The sequence below is a fragment of the Danio rerio genome, chromosome 6 (assembly GCF_052040795.2).
Source record: "Danio rerio strain M-AB ecotype USA chromosome 6, GRCz13ab, whole genome shotgun sequence".
NCBI lineage: Eukaryota > Metazoa > Chordata > Actinopteri > Cypriniformes > Danionidae > Danio > Danio rerio.
In genome coordinates this window covers 8,556,232-8,580,331 of record NC_141026.1, presented here as the reverse complement: position 1 = coordinate 8,580,331, position 24,100 = coordinate 8,556,232, and the positions used below count along the sequence as shown (strand labels likewise).

Genomic DNA, 24,100 nt, shown 5'->3' with positions numbered 1-24,100 from the left:
AAATCACAACGTAGTCTGTTGGTCTCCGGGCGTACAGCTTCATAATATTCTGGATCTGCCTCAATAGTGAAGGACGGGTCGCTAAGCAACAGCTTGATGCCGCGCCACAAGCAAACATGGCAGACAAGATTAGCTAAGAAAAGCATCTTACACAATACGACGAGCGCAGTAACAGATTACACATATTCATATGTAGTCTGATTTAATAATCAGGATCTAGAATCAAGCGAATTGTTCAAAGGCGAACGCAGATCTGCTTCACTTCTGCGTGCACGTAATAGTTGCTTAGCAAGTTTGCTAGCTTGTAGGCTAACGTTATCTGGCTAACGTTAGTTCACTTCATTCACAGATTTACACTTCTAACGTTAGATGTATTGACGTATAAGTCAAATCAGCTTGTTGATTTCGTTTTTGGTTTTATCCGCTTTATGATGTTTAGACGGTTAGTAAAATGACTGATTAGGTTCATGACTGAGGTGTTTGAAGAAAGAGAACAGTCGTCACCATGGTGAGTATAAATCAACATGTAACGTTAACCTTACTGCTTTTAAATATATAACAATGTGCAACTTTTAAGCAAACAAGCTTTTTGTGCATAGCCTTCATCATATAAATACAATAAATCGTAGCTATCAATAATATTTAAGAATACTAGTTTTGCGTGTGTCTTTCTAATTACTTTTTGAACTGAATGTATTACTCCTAATTTCAATTCTATACGATTAAATAAATCTCATCATTTTGTTGTCATAGTGTAAAGCTACCCACGTGAAAAGCCCTCACTTTTTAAGTCTTAAGTAATATATCAAACAAGAATTCTGTTTTAATATTTAAAAGGTAACGTTTGGTTAACTAAATTAAATTTAGGGATTTTGCTAAATAGATTAGTATAGTACTTTAATATTCATCATTTAAAGTAAACATGAGTTACAGGAAGAGAATAAAGACCAATAATCAGAACTCTAAAACATTATTTAAAGTTTTCATTTTCCCCATACAAATTAATTATCCTAAATTAATGAGCTTTACATGCATCTAAAAAATACAGCAAAAACATCTGAACATTCTTTAAAAAGATACACTGGATGGAGAAGAAAAATATCATGCTAAATCTTGTCTTATGAGAAATGTAATATATAATATTAATAATGGTATATGTTGCACTTTTTTATTTAAAGCAAAAACAAAATCTTAAATAGTTTTTGTATAAGTCTTACAGAAAAAAAATGTTGGCTGCATAGTCAGTAGATGTTTTAAATTAATTAATAACCTACAATATTTTAAATTAATTGCTCTTTTGATTTTTTACAATATAAATAATAATTAACTTTTTCCAACATTGATAATTAATTTTTTGAGCACCAAATCAGCACATTAGAAGGGTTTTAAAACATTATGTCAAACTGTAAATACTGGACTATTGATACTAAATTTTCAGCTTTGCCATCATGGAATTAGATGCATTTTAAATGTCTTAAATTAGAAAAACTTTATTTTGAGTTGTAATAATATTTTACTGGTATTACCTTATTTTCAATGATGATGCCAGAGTAAATTAATCTTTGAATGATTTGTTTGTGTTGTTTAGCTCTTGTCTCGGATGAAGCCAGCAGTGGGTGGTGAGGCCTCCACCAGTTCTAATGAAAAGAAAAGGAAGAATAAAAGCAAAAAGATCCCAAGGCTTGAGGATTATCTAAACCAAAGAGACTACCTGGGTGCCCTTACTCTATTAGAGGTATAAAAACAGCCACATAGGACATATATATATATATATATATATATATATATATATATATATATATATATATATATATATATATATATATATATATTGTATAGCTTAGCTTAGCATAAATCATTAAATCGGATTAGACCATTAGCATCTTACTCAAATCTGTCTTAAGAGTTTTTGTTTTATCTACAGAAGAGTCAAGCTTTAAAATGATCAAAACTCAACACAACTTTGCTGTGTTTCATTACGCCAGAATGACAGTAGAGTTCCTAGCCATATTGGCCTGTACAATGTAACTACAGAAGAGTCAAGTAATAAGAGTTAAAATGATCAAAACTTTTCTTCTTTCTTTTTGAGCGAGATGCTAAAGGTCTAATTCGTTTATGCTAAGCTAATAGTGCTCCTGACAGACCCAGAGATTAGCTGAATGGATTCAGAAATGGTCAAATTCAACTTTTTAACTCTAAGTGACTTGTTTAAAGAGCCTATTTCCAAAAACTCTTTTAAAGGTTTGTTTGTAATAGTTATTGAAGCTGATATGACAATCGATTCTAAACTCTGTCTCAGTTCCAGCGTAATAGCGGGGTCTCAGTGGAGCACGCAGATCTTTGGACTGGTTTCTGTGCCTTTCATGTAGGAGACCACAAGAGAGCAATGGAGGTTAGCGAAAGTTTTCACTGCCAGTTTGGCCAGGGGAAGAATTAAATTAAATGATTAAGATTGATATGATGAGAACTTTAAATATTCTGTCTCATTATATGTATATTCAGGAGTACAAGGCCCTCACTTTGAGGCCGGATTGTCCAGTGGATGTTTGGGTATATCTGGGCTGCGCACTGTTTTTCCTTGGGCTTTATAAAGAGGCCGAGGAGGCAGCACTGAAAGGTTTGTCTTTTACTTCCTGCATGCATAGTTGATTAAATAAGAGTTTTTAAAACACCCCTTTTATGATAAAAAGTTATGATAATTTTAAAATGATAAAAATTCATACAATCATTTTGTGATTTTGTTTCAACAATGTGTGACAATACAAACAGCAAAACTTTTTGACAAACAAGAACATGTTTTGAAAGTCCACAAGTAGTCACTGTATAATGAAGCCTGTTAGAATGTATATAATTGACAGAATCTGCATTTTTTGTTTTTGCTATTTTTGAACAGATTTTTGTAAAAAATAAATAAATAATAATAATAAATAATAATAATAATAGTAAAAATCTGCAAATTTTAAACTGAAAACTGAACACACAAAATAAAAAATAATTTAACTTTTATTTAAGGTTTACAGTCAGAATCCAGTTACAATCACTTGTTTAGTAAACAAAGCTACATCTTTTCCTCATATAATATATCCACTAAAGACAAACAATATTACTTTACAGATTTAATTGTACGTAAACTATCTAAATATTTTCAATAATGCTACTAAAATGATTATAAAAACTGCATAAATATATTTTTACACACATTTATAAGAGTAAGTAAATGGATTAAGTTATGGGCTTGGAAATCTGCAGCTTTCTGCATGTGCAGACATACAAGTAAGAGTGCTGTTTTTCCAAATTTCAGTGCTGAACAGCAAATGTGGCATTGATTGAACAGTTCAACGAGCAATAATATCGTTATTTTTAATAAACAATGAATATTGTTGAATAAGTAATGACCAGGCCCACACAGAATCTGCGCACGCAGAATTCCACAGATTTTTAGCCCATCATTTATTTTGTTTATTCACTTGTGTAAATGTGTGTAAATTTATATTTATTCAGTTTTTAAATAAATTTCAGTATAATTATTGACTAATATGAAACTGTTCATATAATTTATTTACAATACAGTTTGTAAAGTCATATTTTCTGTCTTTTAGTAGATTTATTATATACAAGACTTACTTTGTTTACCAAATAAGTGGATCTAATTATATTTGTATTGTAAACATTAAATACAAGTTTAAAAAGTATTACTTGTTAGTTCATATAGTAGTTACGATACTCCCAAAATCATTCCGCATAAATCCGCAGATTTTGTATAAAATTCTGTGCAGATAGAGCAAAAAATGTCTGCGGATTCTGTCTGACCCTTGTAATGACTCGATCCTCATCCTTGTGGCCCCCCACTTTGCATATTTTTGTATTTTTGTTTACCGTTTCAGAAGTTTGTTCTATTTGACTGTAAGTACCCAGCGAAGTGGACATCGCAGGATATTTTGCCATGATTCTGTTTTGAAATTTGGTTCAGTTCAAAGCGTGATGTGCGTGACATGACTTCTATGCTAATCACATGATTACAGTTAAATAACCTTCACACTTCTGTATTAGTTGAAAATGTTGCAAACAGTTGTGTAGTCTCTCTTTCTTTTTATTTTATGATGTCAACTTCCACCGATTTCCCGTGTAGAGGGTGTAGAAATCAGTGAATAGTATTTAGGGAACATATCAATCTTAACACAGTTCCTTCTTGGAGCTCTCTTCTGATGAACTGGTTATCCAAATCAGGTGTGTTAAACAAAAGAGACATGCTAAATAAGCAGTGTGTGCGAGGGCCGCGAGGATCAGAATTGAGAACCGATGTGTCACGATTACGAGCGATCGTCTTTCATAAGATCGCTGGATTTCACTAACTATAACCATGGACTAATTATCCCCCATTTCTGGACTACATTTTCATACATGCACTCCGCTCACACTCACACATGCTTTCTCATCTAAACTGATTACACTCACACCACCTGAGAATTGTCAGAGAATGACTGCACACACTATTTAAGCAACACACTCACTCATTCACTTTGCCGAGTCTTGTTTACTTTAAGTAGCGCTACAACTACTTAGTCTTGTTATCTTGTGTACCGACCGTTAGCCTACTTGTCTTAGTCTGCCGCCTGCCTTCTGACCACTCGCCTGATCCTTTGACAACGATTCAGGACATCCCTTGTATATCTGTTTGCACCTGTGCTGACCTTTGCTTGCCTGACTTTGAATAAACCTGCATGTGGATCCAAACTTCTGTTGTTAGTGTCACTCCCCGTGGTTACACGCTGCTGTACAGTATCAAAGAGATAGTTTACCAAAAATGAAAATTTCCTCCTAATTTCCTCACCCTCAAGTGCTTGTTAACTTTTATGATTTTTTTTTTCTGTTGAACACAAAAGAAAATATTCTGAAGAAAAGCTGCTGTTGACATCCATAGTAGGAAAAAACATACAATGGCTGATGCTTTCCAACATTCTTCAAAATATTTTCTTTTGTATTCAACAGAAGAAAGAAACTCAAGCAAGTTGGAAACAATTGGAGAGTGATTAAATCATGACAATTACATTTTTTTGACTAAACTACCTCTTTAACGTGTGTATTTTCTACGTAATCCAGACGTATTACATTCGCCATGTAGTCATTATCATGTGACCGACCAGTGTTGGTTGTATCAGTTTCTGTTTTCGTCCTTATTCTCATTATGAATAAAAAATTGTTGCTCACCATCCAAATATTGTGTTTTTCAGGGTCGAAAACTCAGCTTCAGAATCGCCTGCTCTTTCATTTAGCTCATAAGGTCAGTTTTTCATTATCGTTTCATCCTCTGCTCGGCATTATTGTGGCTGTGCATCAGACGATAATGACAGACCCTGCTTTTGTTCTGCTCTCTGAAGTTCAATGATGAAAAGAAGCTGATGGGTTTCCATCAGAACCTGGAGGATGTGACAGAGGATCAGCTGAGCTTGGCTTCCATCCACTACATGCGCTCTCATTACCAGGAGGCCATAGACATCTACAAACGGATCTTACTGCAGAACAGGTGCATCAGAACCAACATATGAAACAGTACCTCACAGAAACATTAAACGTCCCATTACATTAAACTATTTTTTTTAAATGTTAGTAAGAATATTGTCAGGTTTTAGGATATCTAGTGCACACCAAAATTTGCGTTTAGGAGATATGAAACTGACATGTAATGCTTGTAGTTTGTTACTTCTGCCTAAATGGATCAACGATTTTATTTATGCCACCTCATACTTTAATTTCTCATCAAATCTTCTGACCAATCAAATGCTCTGTAGTATCTGAAATGCCACACCCCCTTCAAGATGCTTCACATTTGATGTGCTTGATCTCAACCTCACACTGGCAGAGTGGTGATAAAACAACACTATTGGCTGTTATTTTTAAAAAGGGGAGGAGCTACATTGTGTTCCACCCTTTCTTCACGTTTCAGTTGAGATTTCGTCAAACACTGAGAAAAAAAGCACATTTAAAAGCACTTCACAGGAACTTTAAACTGTATTTATTCAGTAGTATCGATATTTTTATTTATTTATTTACTAATTTTGACATGTTTTTATTACATCAAAGTCTATATGAAATCAAAAGTTACAATGTATATTTACTAACGCATATTGTTATTTTTTTTGTACTATTAATCCATGCAGATTAATCCACTGAAAAAAAGTTTGTTTTGGTCATCTTCAGTGAAAGTCTGACCATTTGCTTTCATGTTTGGATTGGTGGTCCTTCCTTCTATTCACTTTCATGGCTTCAGCCACAATATTCTTAACCACGCCCCATTTACTGTTAGTTTGCTATGAGGAAATGATGCAGTAAAAGAAAGCCCGCCCCCTACTCAATATTCTGTTTCAGTTGGAAGTACATCAACATACTTTAAATAAATGTTTCATCGACTTCCGGATCACATAGACTTTAACATAAGCACTTTATTCAAAAATATTGACCAAAAATGTATTTCTCTCCATTTCTACAGAGAATTTCTGGCCCTGAATGTGTATGTGGCTCTGTGCTACTATAAGCTGGATTACTATGACGTGTCTCAGGAGGTGCTGGCTGTGTATTTGCAGAGTATTCCTGACTCTACTATCGCCCTCAACCTCAAAGCCTGCAACCACTTCAGACTCTATAATGGCAAAGCTGCTGAGGTCTGTTTACACTACTATGCACATGATATATGGGCTTGGAACTAATGGTTAATTATTTTCCGATGAAAAAAGTAATGTTATTGCAGTTAGAAAAGTAGCTTTCCTCTTTAAAGATTTTGTAACGTACAGTATTGTGCAAATGTCTTAGGCCCCCAGTTACATTTGTTGTTTTTTAGTGAGGGTATAATGACATTATATATTACTTCTCATTCTCTTTATTAAAATACAACCACTTAATACAGGTTCTAGTTGAACTTTTTGGGTCTAATTGTTCAAGACATATGAAAGAAAGAATTAGAGAAAGATAGGAGAAGAAAAGAAAAATACTGGAGATTCTGTCTTGGTTTCAATATAGCTTGAATTGATGGGACTGTGAATGCTGAAAAGTATAGACAGGTTTTAATTTGTTGTGTAATTCCTACTAGAAAGTATCTGTTTTGTAATAGTTTTATTTTTTAGCCATATAATGATCCCAAACACACTACTAATGTAATGAAATAATTTTTGGAGACAAAAAAAAAAAAAATGAAATGGCCTCCACAGAGTCCAGACCTGAATATTATATGCAGTATGTATAGGCGATATTATAGGCAGTATGAGATTCACCTGGGGAGAAAAAGAAAGATACAACATGCTTAATCTATGGAATGACAGTTATAAATGCTGAAAGATGCTTGATATTAAATAACACATAATTTTTTAAAAAGAATCAACATAAAAGTTCAAGCTATTGCTTGGTGCTAAAGAGGTCATGTTAAACACAGACTTTTGATTCTAGTCTTAATTTCAAAAGTAATTATGTTGTAAATATTGTGTACATATTTCCCATTTTTATTCTGTTTATATATTAAAGGTATAGTTTACCAAAATCTAACGAGCCTGCACTTGCTTCATACCTTTCTTATGAAGGGCCAAAAAAACATTTGATTGAGGGTGGTGGGCTGAAGGGAAGTATGCCAAATTTGGACAATATATTCATTACTTTTTCAGTTTGCATATCACAACAGATTACAGTTACAGAATAATAATCATGTAGACACAGCAAGCATTTTACCCCCTTTTCTCCATCCCATCAACCCATTTCCTAAAAAATAAATAAATGAATAAAATAAAATAAAACAAAATATGTGACTTTGTGACGCCATTTCTCTAATCTTCTTTTAATCTGCACTTTTAGGTTTGATTATATTTTTTCAATTATGAGCAATAAAACGTCTAGCTTGTAAAATACAAATATACAAAACATTTACATTAAAGTTGCCATGGTAATTTCCTAGTTTATTAAGATTTTAAAATTAATAGAATTTCAATACATATTTTAAATTCTATAAGAAACTTTTTATTGATTTGCTCGTCGATGTCTTGTGCATTGTCGTCTGCCTTCGAGTGACGGTATTTACATTTTTAAAAATCTGATTTAAGCACAACATTTAATTTAAACATTTAATTTCAGTTAGATTTTTTTGTAGCTCAACAATGAAAGAAACAAACTAAAAGGTTACGTTAAATCAGAAATGACGATCTCTGTTAAAGGCATTCTCCCCAACCTTCTCCCTCTCTTCTCAGATGGGTTGGGGGGCCAAATCACAGGTTACCATGGGCCAACCTTGGCCCGCGGGCCCTAGTTTTGCCATCTCTGTGGGATAGATAGATAGATAAATATATAGATAGACAGACAGACAGACAGACAGACAGACAGACAGACAGACAGACAGATAGATAGATAGATGGATGCATGGATGGATGGATTGATTGATTGATTGATTGATTGATTGATTGATTGATTGATTGATTTATTGATTTTTACGAAGCTGGTGGTGGCCTAAAACGTTTGCACAGTACTGTATGTCAGGAAAAAACATGGATTTTGTCCTTGATGGTTTAATTTGGTGGTACTCATTTGCTAATGGTTTATCTTATCTCTTGTTTTATTATTATTCTTCAGACGGAGTTGAAGAACCTGATCGACATCTCCTCCAGCTCGTTTCAGTTTGCTAAAGAGCTGATCCAGCACAATCTGGTGGTGTTTCGCGGGGGTGAAGGGGCCCTGCAGGTTTTACCTCCTCTGATTGACGTCATATCTGAGGCCAGACTCAACCTGGTCATCTATTATCTCCGACAAGGTATGCATGTTGATCAGGTGTGGCCTCTCGTGTTCTGCAGATATACTGAGACTGGCTTATCAAGTTTGCTATTAACTTTGTCATTTCACATTTAGATGACATTCAGGAGGCCTACAAACTAATCAAAGACCTTGAGCCCACCACGCCTCAGGTATTCAGTTCATTCAGTTTCTTATTAGAAGATATAAACGATTACAATGTGTTTTATTTACATGGTAATTAGGTCTGCACAATACAAAATCACAAAATTATTTTGATAATAGTATGTGCAATATACGTATCGCAGACATGTGTGACAATAAATTTACATTTATTTTATGCACTGGCTGTTTATCTAAACTTGGCCTATCAGATGAGCCCTTACTAAGGTTTGATTAGGGAAATGTGTATCTCAGTGAATAGAGACATGAGCAATGTATTCGCATTAAATTTAAAATCTCTACTTTTAAACGAACCAACAAAACAATTGAAAACAAATGTTCTCTGGTTTTGTAATCTGTGTGAAATGAACGTGAGGCACTGTCTGTTTATCTGACCTCATCAATTCCTGCCTCTGCCATTCAAACGCTAATCCGTACTGAAAACATGCTAACAACATGCTAATTCATACTTAAAACATCCTAGAAACATGTTATTTCATACTGGAAACATGCTGACAACAAGTAATCCTAACTAGAAACATGCTAACAACATGCTAACTCATAGATGTATACCTTAAATATCGAATACGGGTCCTCGGTATGCGTCAATACCGTCGCCATGTTTGTACAGTACTCCCAGAACAAATGTCATTCAATCTGAAGATGTTGGACTTCTGCGCTGCGTACGGGTGTAGTAATGAGCAAACAAAGCATAAAGACATAACATTTCATAGGTAAGATTTTTTTTTGTATGTTACGAACTTTTGTGCTAAACAAGTAACGTTATTGATGCTAATACAGTCACCTACTGTATTGACCATAAGGCAAAGTAGCAAACGTGCACTAAATTCTAGGCTTATGCTATTGTTGTTGAATAAAATCAGCAAACAATGTAAATGAAACATGACAAGATTTGTTGAAAATTTGTAATTATTTGTATTATTGTCGGCTAAGTGAAGTAATGGCTAGTTTTTGAAGTAACTTATAAGGGTGCTAACATAACAGAGCCTGCGTCTCAATGTCTATCCTGTCCACCATAAATTATTGAATATTACAAAAGTTATATGCCATTTAGATCAGAAAGCTGGATATGCACATTGAAACGCCAAGTGTTCAAGCGAATTGTTCTTAACGGAGATTCTTTCACAAATGAATCGCTCGTTAGCATTAGAAGTGAAAGCAGAACAGGGGGTGTGTTTCAGGACATGGATTAGATCAAATTTAACAGGGAGAGAGATGATACATTTCCATACACACAAACACATGCTCTTTGTCGGCAATGTCCATGCGGAAACTTATCTATTGATATAGAAAAGTAATGTAAAATTATAATTTTCATAATAAAAAAATAAATAAATTTGAACACTGACCAGCGAGAAAACTCATATATATGTTTATATTTCTTTGGCTATCGATGGCCAGTCCTCCACTGCACCTTGTTTCCACATTCATTTCAAAGGAGCACTACCCTGTACTAAAATGGCGGCTCTATTGATGCATTCTTTCCAATAGACAACAATAGCGTAGGTGACATCTAATGTAAATATCTATGATTCACACTAAATGCATGCTAATGTATATTAGCAGCATGCTAATAACACTAATTCATGCTAATAATGCTAAGTCTGTCTGTCTATCTATCCATACCACTTTAAACTAACTACTTCTAGCAGGCGTTCTCAAGCCACATTAAAGTTTCCACCTTGAAGTGCCTTCTAACCTTAATATCTAGTGTATAGATTTTATTCGTTAACACTTAACATTAAAGACAAGAAGTGCCACACCACGTCTATGACAATTCAAGAGATTGCACACCGATCATTCCCATTCTATATACGATCATAATGCTATTAATATAAGACTTCAGTTGGTGCTTTGGCATAGCTCGGTACGCAGACTCACCAAAATGTGCCGCTGATGTGCATACGCTCATAGAAAGCAATGTTTGGAATAATAGGAAAGCCGTCCACATGAAAGCTATAGGCAAAGCCTTTATTAATCTTAGGTGATGTTGATTTCTTGGCTAATTAACAATCAAAAGTTGTAAATTAATAGAGTTTTTAAATAAAAAGTTTTTTATTTTTATATTTTTGTTATATTTAATAAAAACTTCTGTAACAAACGTTAGCTATTCCTCACTGTTGATATTAGTTCATGCATTAATAGCATTTACTAATGAGGCCTTATTGAAAGGTGTTACCTATTGTAATATTTTAGTCAATTTACAATTTAATTTGACTGAAAACTGTGTTTACTTTGAATGTTTATGTATAATAAAGCAATACACAGCAATTTAAAGTTGTTTTTGGTGTTGTACTTGTTAAAGTAAACATTTTTGCAGCTCATGTGAATATGATATTACTGTAAATTGTTTCAAAGCTTTAGCATTTCTCAGAACAAGCAAATTTGATACATCGTATGACTACTTTCAACAATATCCCATTGATTTTGATAGTGTGATGATGGTCTCCTCTGCCGTCATTCACAGGAATATATCCTGAAAGGGGTGGTTAATGCTGCTTTGGGACAAGAAATCGGATCGGTTAGCAAACTTTTATTTCCTCTTATTTTTTTTTCTCAGTGAATCCTTTGACCTGTTTCTCAAATCTCTAGGTCAATGTGTTTGTATTTTTTTTACAGAGGGACCATTTGAAAATTGCCCAGCAGTTTTTCCAGTTGGTTGGAGGCTCAGCTAGTGAATGCGGTAACGTCATTGTTTCGGCTAACAATAACAATATTAGCGCTGGTTCAGCAGCCGGGCCACTGCGCTGTGAGCCAGTGACAAAAGTTTGTTTTTTTTGACACAAACCATGCTTCATCCTAGACTGAAAATGTGGCTCTCAATTAAACATCCTGTCATTTTTAGCATTACATTTAGTTAGTGTTTAATGTCTTGCAAAGGAAGCAGTAGTTTATGTTTGTGTAACAATTTATATGTATGACAATCGCATTGTCAACAACGTTATTTGTGTAAATCAATGAACATCCACATAGTTCTGTAGGAGGCTAATCATATTGACCTTTAAAAAACCTCATTCCAAATAAATGGAAAAAAATCTATTTATTATACTAATTCCTAAAATAAATAAGACTTTCTGCAGGATAAAAAATAGCAGTGAATACTGTGAAAAAACTTTATGTGTGAAACAAAACTGGGGAAGTATTTGAAAAAGAATAAAAAATTAAAAGGATACAAGACTTATAATTTATATTTGTGTGTATACACACTACCGGTCAAAAGTTTGGGGTCAGTAGGATTTTTAAATGTTTTAAAATAATCTTCTCCTGCTTATCAAGGCTGCATTTATTTAATCAAATACAGTACAAATTGTACAATTGTGAAATGTTATTGCACTAAAAAAAACTGTTTATAAGTAGTTTATAATTTAATTTAATCATTTATTCCAGTGATTTTAAAGATTAATTTTCAGCTTCATTACGCCAGTCTTCAGAGTCACATGATCCATCAGAAATCACTCTAATATTTATTATTATTATTATTGTTATTATTATTATTATTATTATTATTATTATTATTATTAATGGTAATTGTAATAAAAGCAATAATAACAAGTAATAATTTAATTTGAAACTACATACAATAAAAAAGCAGTTAAAAAATTGTAATAAATCGTCACCTTGGAATAATAAGGTTCTATCTGCGTTCTGAATGATTTTGAGATATTGAGCTTCAAAGTTTTTGCATTCCATATAGCAAACAGCATGTGTGTAATGTTTGTTTTTTAATTAATTGTCTTAAATGTAAACAACTTATAAAAGAACATCCCATAATGTAAATAAGTTGTAATTTAATAAGAATATTTCAATAACTAAATTTTGACAAAAATTTTAGAAAGAACCTTATAATTCTAAGGTGATGATATATTTAACAATTAACATTATTCTTTTTTACATTTAATAAGTGCCGCCTTGAACAGAATAATCTTCTTAAAAAAAAAAACATGGAAAAAAAAAACTGACCCCAAACTTTTGACCGGTGGTATACACACACACACACACACACACACACACACACACACACACACACACACACACACACACACACACAGTTGAAGTCAGAATTATTAGCCCCATTAATTTTTTTTTTCTTTTTAAATATTTCCCCAATGATGTTTAACAGAGCAAGGAAATTTTCACAGTATGTCTGATAATATTTTTTCTTCTGGAGAAAGTCTTATTTGCTTTATTTTGGCTAGAATAAAAGCAGTTTTTAATTTTTTTTAAACACAATTTTAAGGTCAAAATTATTAGCCCCTTTAAGCAATTTTTTTTCAATAGTCTACTGAACAAACCATCGTTATACAATAACTTGCCTAATTACCCTAACCTGCCTAGTTATCCTAATTAACCTAATTAGGGGGGGGGGATCATGGGCTAATAATTCAGGGGGCTAATAATTCTGACTTCAACTGTATATGTAAGATACATATAATTACATTTTAATTCATTAATTTCATTTTACAGTACGAAACCACTGTTATTATTATTCTAGGCATATTAATTTATTAGTTTGCTTTAAGATTATGATAAACAAAAGACTGTAAATACATATTATGAACCTTGCATATTGAAAGATGTATTGTATTTTCGCATTTTCGATTTTATTTTTCTATTTGTGCCTTTGCGGTTTAACGCTATCAGACATTCTACATTCCCATCCCACACATTTGAAAAACAGTGTATTTTAATCAGTGTTTAACATTGCTGTTTTTACTAAAGTTATTTCCTTTAGTGCTGCGTTTAATTAGGCCCTTGATTTTTGCCTTTTATCTTTTTTAGCACATGAATCAGACATATTACATCAATAAAACAACTGTATATAAGCTTCATGGAAACATTTATCTTGTTTTTTGTTTTTAAAGACACAATACCAGGCAGGCAGTGCATGGCCTCTTGCTTCTTCCTGCTGAAACAGTTTGAGGATGTGCTCATCTACCTCAACTCAGTCAAGGTAAAGCACATATCAGGCTGTTTAGATTGCGAACAGAAGAAATAAAAGAGTCGGCATCAAATAATTCATCTTCTTTCTCTGCAGAGTTACTTCTACAATGATGACACGTTTAGCTTTAACTACGCTCAGGCCAAGGCGGCTCTCGGGAACTACAGAGAAGCTGAAGAGGTACACATACTCATAATTCAGAAAATATGTTATTGTATAATATGAATTACTAAACAATTATAGGCTGTTGCTAAAAGGGATACAGCTGCGGCCGGAATTTACATTTAGAAATTTACATTTAGTCATTTAGCAGACGCTTTTATCCAAAGCGACTTACAAATGAGGACAAGGAAGCAATTTACACAACTATAAGAGCAACAAAGAATAAACAAAGTGCTGTAGGCAAGTTTCAGGTGTGTAAAGTCTAAGAAGCAAAGCATTAGTAATGTAAGTTTATTTTATTTATTTATTTTTTTTTTTTTTTTGAGTACAGTTAGTGGTATAGCCAGAGAGGGAATTGCAGATTAGGAAGGAAAGTAGAGAATAAATAGTTGAGTTTTTAGTCGTTTCTTGAAGACAGCGAGTGACTCTGCCGTTCTGATGCAGTTAGGGAGTTCATTCCACCAACTGGGCAGATTGAATGCAAGAGTTCGGGAAAGTGATTTCTTCCCTCTTTGGGATGGAGAAGCATTTATGTTTTTTTATTAAACTAACTAGTAATTGTATTTTATTAATGTCTACGCCTACCCCAAACCCTAACAGTAATTTAAAAACACTAATGATACAGAGTGTTCATATTATTTATTAAATAACCCATTAAATTGTATTTCAGTAACATCTACCCCCCACCCCAACCCTAAACCTAACCGTCACAGTAGTGTAAAACAGTAATTATCCTCTTGTAAAGTGGTGACGTGTTTGTGACGCGTGTAATACTGTTTCTGGGTCCAAGTCGCCATTCATTTGAGTTGAGAAATCATTCGTTTATGATCACTTTTTATTCATATCACACATTAAAGTTAATTTTACATAAAGTCATAGTGTACACAACAATCGCTGGGCTTGCTGCATAACAAATACCAAAATTTTAACAATTTATAAAACAATGAATCACTTTCTGGCCATCGGATATTAGGCATGGACATATATATTGCGATCGTGACTTTCGAAAGTATTAAATCGCTTTGTAAATGTTTATTATTATCATTTCATGAATCTCCCCATTCAGTTGAATAGAGCGCTTGGACCCGGAAGCCGCTCCGGGTGACGTCACACTTAACAAGCGGATACACAGTGTTATTTATATTATTTATTAAATAACCCATTCAATTGTATTTTAGTAACATCTACACCCCACCCCTAAACCTAATCATGACAGTAATGTAAGACAGTAATTATACAGAGTGTTGTTCATATTATTTATTAAAATACTCATTAAAATATATTTTAGTAACATCTACCCCCCAACCCTAAACCTAATCCTCACAGTAATGTAAAACAGTACAACAGAGTGTTGTTCATATTATTTATTAAATGATCTATTATTGTATTTTATTAACATCTACCCCCACTCCGACCCTAAACGCAACTATCACAATAATGTAAAATAAGTAATTATACAGAGTGTTGTTCATATTATTTATTAAATTACCTATTGAATAGTATTATATTAACATCTACCTCTACCTTAACCCTCACAGTAATGTAAAATTATAAATTATTGTTGTACAGCTTCACAAAAATGAGCAATGTTGAAGTGAGTATCCGCAGCTGTATCCCTTCTACCTTTACCCCAGTTATAAACCTGAATGAATCTGAATTCAATGTGAACAGCTGTTCCTGCTCATCCAGAATGAGAAGATCAAGAGCGATTATGTTTTCCAGAGCTGGTTAGCGCGCTGCTGTAAGTTCTACTATATGTTTTCAAGATTTCCCATTAAACTTTTTCCTATTTCCCATGATGCTTTGCTGTGAAACTGTGAAGATGTGTGTAATGAGTTGTTATTATTCTCCTTAAAGTTCTCTTATTGAATATTAAAGGTCTCATGAAATTAATGTTTTTTAGATGTTAGTAAGAGTGTTGTTAGTTTTGAAGATATCTATAAGCTAGTGTCTGCAGAAGATATAAAACCATTATAAACATCCAAAGCTTGCACTTTATCACTTCCGTCTAAATCAGGGGTGGCCAACCCTGTTCCTGGAGAGCCACCTTCCTGCTGATTTCAGTTGCTACCCATATCAAACACACCTGAACCAATTAATTAGGACCTGAAAACCACAAGATAAACTGAAATCTGCAGGAAGGTAGCTCTCCAGGAACAGGGTTGGCCACCCCTGGCCTAAATGGATTAATGTTTTTTCCCATCACCTTATACTTCAGTTTCTCATCAAATCCTCTGACTAATCAAATGCTCTCTAGTGTCTGAGATGCCCCACCCTCTTCAAGACGCTTCTCATTTGCTTTTCGTTTGATGCACTTGAGCTCAACCATGGGAGTCATACACATTATTAATTCTTTTTCCACTGCAGCATGACTTCATATTTTATACTGTACATTACTTCTGTTAGGTGACAAGACTTTTTTCTAAGCAAACTTAGACTTTACTGTGCTAATTAAATAATTAAAATTCAAGGCATGATTCCCCTTGCACCTCCCAAACAAGAAATCGATCAGGTTTTAGAGGCAAAACTTTGTAAAGGTGCAGTCTCTAAAATTTATAAAACAATTTTTTCATTTATTAGACAGTTAGATTCCTCATCCTTTTTTAAAATAAAGCAGAGCTGGGAATCAGATCTCAATCATGTTTTCACAGACGAGGAATGGTCCAAGTCTCGTGTACAAACCTCTTCTATTTGTGTTCGTCATTCCCTTATACAATTCAAATTATTGCATAGAGTATATTGGACTAAGGCAAAAATATCTAAAATAACCCTGGTTTTGATCCAACTTGTGATCGGTGTCGACAAGCTCCGGCCACTCTTCTTCATACTTTCTGGCTTTTTCCAGCGCTAAGCACATTTTGGGCATTAATTTTTAAATCAATTTCTGAATGCTTTCTTTTAGATATTGAGCCATGCCTCCTAGTAGCATTATTTGGACTTAACCCTACAAATGTTTCTTTGTCATCTACACAATCAAATGCACTTGCCTTTTGTTTAATAATTGCTAAAAGGCTCATAACACTAAAACTGGAAAAATCCTTCCCCACCCAGTTACATACATTGCATGCATGATCTGATGCAGTCTATGCAAATAGAAAAGATAAGATATACAGTTTGCGGTAATACTGAAAAATTTGACACTATCTGGCAACCCTTCCTCTTACACTTTAAAAATAAAAAAAATAAAAAAATAAGCATGTATATATGTATGTGTATATGTATGCAAGTATATAGCTGACTTATTTTCCCTGCCCCTGGCATAGTTATGAATGGAGAGTGTTTTATTTATTTATTTTTATTTTTTAATTATTATATATATATATATATATATATATATATATATATATATATATAATTTTATTTTCTACAGTTGTACCCTTTGGGTATTTGTATTTATTTATTCTCTGTACTGTTGTTGTTGTTGTTTTTTTGTTGTTGTTTTTCCTTAATGCATGAATATGTAATTATATTGTTTTATTCAGAGAGAAAGAAAACATGAGCAAATTGTATTCTACCACCACATTGGAGCAGTTGATGTCTAATGATTCTGTGTATCTGATGCTGTGGCTCTCTGACTAACATATTTCAATAAAAAACAGAGTTAAACTAAAAATTTAAGGCATGATCATATTTTGGTAAAACAAGCGTAATTTAGAGGTCTTTGCCTTTCATATAAGCCACTTCTGATACCAAATGATCAACTAGAAGTTATTATTTGTTGTTTCTAAAACTTGGACAGGCGACAAGACTTTTGTCAGGTAGTGTACAATTCAGCTTTCCCTGTAATAAATAGCACAGAGATGAGTTTGGAAATTTGCATCTCTTTGCATCTGTAGACAAGTTAGACTCTCTTTCTCATGTCTTCTTCTTGGTTCTGTCGCAGACATCATGAATCAGAAGCCTCGACAGGCCTGGGAGCTTTATCTGAGAATGGAAACCTCATCCGACCCCTTCAGCCTCCTGCAGCTCATCGCTAATGACTGCTACAAGGTGCCGCAATTAGCCAGTTGTGAACTCATTTTCATTTAAACATCAGCATTTACACATCTCCATGATGCCTCTAGTGTCAATCCACAACACTAGCATACAGCGGTGATCAAATGTTATAATGATTCTACATTTTCTGTTCGTAGTTCACCCAAAATTGGTAAGCTTTTACGAAAGACACAAGATAAGATATTCTGAAAAATGTTGGAAAAAAGCTATCAATAACATCCGTAGTAGAAACAAAAAAAATACTATTAAAAGCCATTCTTGAGTATATCTTCCTTTGTGTTCAAAACAAGAAAGAAACTGAAACAGGATGGAACAGTTGGGGGATGGGAGTAAATGGTTTTTGGGTGAACTGTCCTTTTAGTTGAATTAAATCAGGCCTTTGTCACATACACTTTCGTATAGTGAAATTTAACCCCCATATATACAGTAAGTAAATCAAATATACAGTAAGTATTGTCAAATACAGTAAGACAGTAATATTATGGAGAGTTGTTTGTATTTAAAACAGTTTTTAATCTGCATATATTATAAATAATTGATTCCAGTCATGTGTGGCACGGTGGCTCAGTGGTTAGCAGTCGCCTCACAGCAAAAAGATGGCTTCTGTGTGGAGTTTGCATGTTCTCCCTGTGTTCACATGGGTAACGAGGTAACGAATTGGGTAAACAAAATTGGGCTTAGTGTATGAGTGTGTGTGTGTGTGTGAATGAGTGTGTATGGGTGTTTCCCAGTACTGGGTTGCGGCTGGAAGGGCATCCACTGCGTAAAACATTCATTCATTCTTTCCGCTGTGGCAAGCCCTAATATATAAGGGACTAAGCTGAAGGAAAATTTAAAAATATATCCACAACACTGTTGTGGTAAACACATTGTTGTTAACAATACACATAACCTAAGACCGACTATACAATTACTTTACAGACACAATGTTGTGCAAAGGTTGAAACAGTAAGTAGTATAATAGGATTTTCCGTACAATCTTGTTTACCTCATTGAGTCCTTATTAAATTAAGTTTAAAAAAAGTATTCGGTGCATAAAAAGAGAAGAGTGTTTCTACAGGTGGTTTGTTGAGCCCACTTACCTGTGTGAGGCACACTCAGAAATGCACAATGTTTATCTAAAGATGTGGAGTGTTTGTGAGAAAGTGTCTGGTGTATAAACAGAGGAAAGTGTGTGTTTTCTACAGGTGGTTTGTCAAGCCCACCCACCTGTGTGAGGCACACTCATAAATGCAACATGTTTTGAGATTTTGCTGTGGTGTGGTGTGGAGGAGAGGATTTTATGGAAACATGTTGAGCAGTCTAGCTGAACGGGATCTAATACTCTGAAAGGGCTCTGGGTTGCTGGTTAGAACCTCGGCTCAGTTGGCGTTTCTGTGTGGAGTTTGCATGTTTTCACTGCATTCGCGTGGGTTTCCCCTTGGTGCTCTGGTTTCCCCCACTGTCCAAAGACATGCGGTACAGGTGAAGTGGGTAGACTAAATTATTCGTAGTGTATGATTGTGTGTATGTGTGTGTGTGTGTGTGTGTGTGTGTGGATGTTTCCCAGAGATGGGTTGCGGCCGGAAGGGCATCTGCTGCATGAAAACGTGATGGATAATCTGCTGTGGCGACCCCGGATTAATAAAGGGACTAAGTCGACAAGAAAATGAATGAATTAATGAATTAATTAATTACATTTTTAGTAGCATAAAACATTAAATATCATAATTATTTTGAAACACTATCAGTCTATTACTTTCTGTTGCAAAGAAAATCAAGGCAATCTGTTATTAGTAGTTTGACTGTCAATTGTTCAGACCACTGCCACATTTCGGTAGTTTCTACAGCTCTGATCCTGCTTGTTTTGTTCCCTCAAAATTGTATTTTGAATTAGAATATTTCAGCGATTATTTAATAAACAGTTGCTTTAGATATGTTATTAAAATCAGTTTTGTGATCTTTTTTTCAGATGGGGCAGTTCTATTATGCAGCTAAAGCATTCGATGCTCTGGAGAGACTGGATCCAAACCCTGAGTACTGGGAGGGGAAGCGTGGAGCTTGTGTCGGCATCTTCCAACTCATACTCGCAGGCCGAGAGTCTAGGTATAGCCATTATTATTACAATCAGATTATTGAAGTAAATGCTTAGACTATTTAGACTCATTAGTTCTTTACTTAAAAGTCCTGTGAAGTGTGTGATGTGTGACTTAAATTCAACTGAGACATGAAGACAGCGTGGGACATAGAGTAGCTCCTTCCCTTTTTAAAAAAACAGCTAATAGCGTTTTGTTTTAAAACAGCTCTGCCAGTGAGAGTGCTTGAGCCAAAAAGGCTTAGAATGACCAAGAGGCGACACTCAACAGAACGTTCAATTGCAACAGCAGCGCCCTGCAACAGCCTCGGATTCCGCCATTTTGGAGTGAAATCAAAAACCTTCTGAAACAACCTTGTGAAATTGAAAGTACTCACATTAAGCTATCACCGGAAATGTATTATTGGCTTTAAAACTCTAGGGGCCCTATCATACACCCAGCGCAGTGTGGCGCAAGGCTCGGCGCAATAGTCTTTTGCTAGTTTCAGCTTGGTGCAAGAGTGGTTTTGGGGCGTTGCGCTACGCTGTTTAAATAGCAAATGCATTAGCGCTCATTTGTGCGCCCATAGGCGTTCTGGTATAAAAAGGGAGGCGTTCTGAGGCGGACCGCTGGCGCGTTGCTATTTTGAGAAACTATAATAGATTTTTCATTATACCAAAACTAACCCGGTCTAAACTCCAGCGCAGAGTTGCGCCTCGCTTACACACTGCTTAATACGCACAAGAGAGCAATAGGCAAATATCTTTATATATGAAAAAAATTAAATATTAAGGATATATATAGGATATAATAAGAATAGATATAGGATATAAATATAAAGGATTAAAATATTACAAAACATTATTTTCTAGCTTACATAAATATGAAAAATCACTGCTTTTATGTCTTCTTCATCTCCGGAGGCTTTTTCAGTTCATTCATAACAATTTGCTTTTGTATAATGTTATTATTATTAGCAGTATTATTTATTATATCCATATTTATATTTGTTTTATTAAAAACAAGCTTAGATTTGCCCACCTGTCAGGTTTTAGACCATACGGGGCACAGCATGTGTTTTAGAATATAACTCTGATTTTTGAGCACATTTCGTTATTATTGTTCATTTATTCGTTTGCTGGAAATTAGAACTGAATTTAGAAACAGTTTTGAAACGAATATTTGCGCTTAAAAAACGCAATTAATTATTTATAATTGATGTCTGTGCGTAAAGGCTTCCCTATCCAAGAGTGAAAGTGAAAGTAGATCCATTATCTCTCATTCTAACGCAGTAGATGCTCTGTTTAACAGTTTTCTTGCTAGTAAAATGCTCAGTTTTTCCACTTAGACTTAAGCAGGTCCCACACCAGAAGCGCCGCTCGGCGGCGCGCCGCGCAGCACCATGTATTTTAGAATTCTAAACATAGGTTTCTATCAGGGTACACACACCGGCGCCGCAAGTCGGCGGCGCCCGGCGACGGCTCAGGACGCAGTTAATTTTTCAGCCGCGCCACAGAGCGCCATCTGATTAGTTTCATGTTAAATATCATTCGAATGTGCGCGTCTGGTGTGTGATACCTTTAACTGTCATGTACGCGCCGTGTCGCGGCGCCGAGCGGCGCTTCTGGTGTGCGACCTGCTTTACTTTCCATCCTGTAAATAGCGAATGCGCTTATGGCGCGACACAGCTGGCTGTTAAGCAGGTCGCACACCAGAAGCGCCGCTCGGCGCCGCGACACGGCGCGCACATGACAGTTTAAAGTATCGCACACCAGACGCGCACATTCGAATGATATTTAACATGAAACTAATCAGATGGCGCTCTGTGGCGCGACTGAAAAATGAACTGCGTCCTGAGCCGTGGACGGGCGCCGCCGACAGCCGCCGACTTGCGGCGCCGGTGTGTGTATCCTGATAGAAACCCATGTTTAGAATTCTAAAATGCATGGCGCTGCGCGGCGCTTCTGGTGTGCGACCTGCTTTAAAGGGAATGGGAGATGAGACTCTAATTGGTTTATTCTCAAAACACACCTATAACTCATCAAAAAAATAAACTCAACCCTTTTAGACCATGCACCACGGCGCAAAGCGGATTTTCCCATCTTTAAATTAGCAAAAATGCAATCTGACACGCCCTGAAAGCATTTCCGCCCTGCGTTTTGCGCTCTGCGCATGGACCGTCAAAATAGAGCCCTAGCTGTGCATAGAGCCCTTTGAAATATTACTAACAAAAAGATTTTAGTTACCAATAAAAGTAACAATAAAAGTTTTGTTTTTCTTTACATAAAAGCATGAACATGAGAATTTCGCTGTACTAAAAGTTGAAGAAGTTTATTATAAATTATATTTATTATAATCTTGATCCATTTTTATAATAACAATTATTCTTGTGCTTTGTTTGCTTCCAGAGAAATACTGAAAGAGGTTTTGCCGATGTTGAGGAGCACTGGTAACCCACAGGTTGAGTACATCATCCGCATCATGAAGAAATGGGCCAAAGACAACAGAGTGGCTCTCTGATTGACTACATCGACTAGCATACCCAAACTGATTCTTCTGTAAATGATATTTAAAAACGCTTTTGTATCTTATCTGTATGATTGCTTGTTTGTATCAACAAAATATGTGGTGAGTAAAACTGTTCAGACTCAGAGAAACGTATACCTGTGGCCTGACTATATTTCTTATATTGTATTGTATATTTTTCGAATACTTGCGGTTGTCATAAACAGAAAACTCTGCATTTACAATATTTCTCTGTGTGAATGTTTTCTGTCAGAGTGACAGCGTAACAAATAAAGTTTTTATCTTTTGATATCTCGCTATCTTTGTTTTGTGTGGTGGAAAACACCAACTCATTAAATACAGCAGTTTGTAAAACTACATACAGCACTGTGAAGATTGATCGATGTAAATAATTATCTCTCATTCATTATATTTTTATACATTTGTAAAAGTTTAAGGGGTGACACGGTGGCTCAGTGGTTAGCACTGTCTCCTCACAGCAAGAAGGTCGCTGGCTCAATCCACGGCTGGGCCACTCTGCATTTCTCTGTGGAGTTTGCATGTTCTCCCCATGTTTGTGTGGGTTTCCTCCGGGTATATGCACCTAGACTTTTAATCTCAGCCTGCCAGCCAGCCTCAGGTCTTCCTGTTAATAGTCATCCCATAGAAAATTGCTGCGTTTAAGATCTGATTTCTTTAAAAAACAGCGATCTTTGCTGCCTGACTGAGATACGATGTAAAGTGGGCATCAGACCTAACAAGAAGCACTACATTTCATTCTATTTCTCAGCGCCATGTCTTTAAAATATGGAAATTAATTTTACCTCAGTATTTTCAATGTAATGTGTCACTTTTTACAATTAGATGCTCAAGTCTATTTATCAGATTATATTTGAATTACATTACACATCTATGGTGCAAAAGTAACCTTATGAAATTGAAAATCGCCACATAAAGCTCTCACCGGAAGTTCATCATTGGCTGAAAAACACTTGCTGTGCATAAAACCCACTGAATAAACTAAATTAGCCACAGTGTATGCGTGTGAGGCGACGCAGTGGTGCAGTAGGTAGTGCTGTCGCCTCACCGTAAGAAGTTCGCTGGTTCGAGCCTTGGCTGGGTCAGTTGGCGTTTCTGTGTGGAGTTTGTATGTTCTCCCTGCGTTCGCATGGGTTTCCTTCGGGTGCTCCAGTTTCCCCCACAGTCCAAAGACATGCGGTACAGGTGAATTGGGTGGGCTAAATTGTCCGTAGTGTATGAGTGTAAATGAGAGTGTATAAATGTTTCCCAGAGATGGGTTGCATGTGCTGGATAAGTTGTGTGTTCATTCCGCTGTGGCAACCCCGGATTAATAAAAGCACTAAGCCGAAAAGAAAGTGAATGAATGTATGTGTGTGAATGGATGTTTCCCAGTACTAGGTTGCAGCTGGAAGGGCATCCACTGTGTAAAACATATGCTGGATAAGTCAGCAGTTCATTCCACAGTGGCGATTAATAAAGG

General features: G+C 35.2%; 1 protein-coding gene across 8 annotated transcripts; it reads left to right on the top strand.

Annotated features, from left to right (window-relative positions):
• The first annotated feature begins 68 nt into the window (after window positions 1-68).
• On the top strand, window positions 69-22,909 carry ift56 (intraflagellar transport 56). 8 transcript variants are annotated; one of them, XM_087255532.1, is made up of 18 exons: window positions 69-328; window positions 440-508; window positions 1,589-1,735; window positions 2,300-2,392; window positions 2,503-2,617; window positions 5,232-5,281; window positions 5,379-5,524; window positions 6,488-6,659; window positions 8,605-8,782; window positions 8,878-8,933; window positions 11,411-11,464; window positions 11,563-11,626; window positions 13,806-13,894; window positions 13,979-14,062; window positions 15,734-15,785; window positions 17,928-18,034; window positions 19,992-20,125; window positions 22,503-22,909. In XM_087255532.1, the coding sequence occupies exons 2-18, from the start codon at window positions 506-508 to the stop codon at window positions 22,612-22,614; spliced, it is 1,656 nt and encodes a 551-aa protein (XP_087111658.1). In that variant the 5' UTR covers window positions 69-328; window positions 440-505; the 3' UTR covers window positions 22,615-22,909.
• Window positions 22,910-24,100: the final 1,191 nt, after the last annotated feature.

Bases quoted from the DNA above. Each gene is read 5' to 3' on its own strand.
- ift56 (XM_087255529.1), top strand. The intron at 5,525-6,487 runs GTGCATCAGAAC...CCATTTCTACAG, and splicing joins CGGATCTTACTGCAGAACAG to AGAATTTCTGGCCCTGAATG. The intron at 15,786-17,927 runs GTAAGTTCTACT...GTTCTGTCGCAG, and splicing joins GAGCTGGTTAGCGCGCTGCT to ACATCATGAATCAGAAGCCT.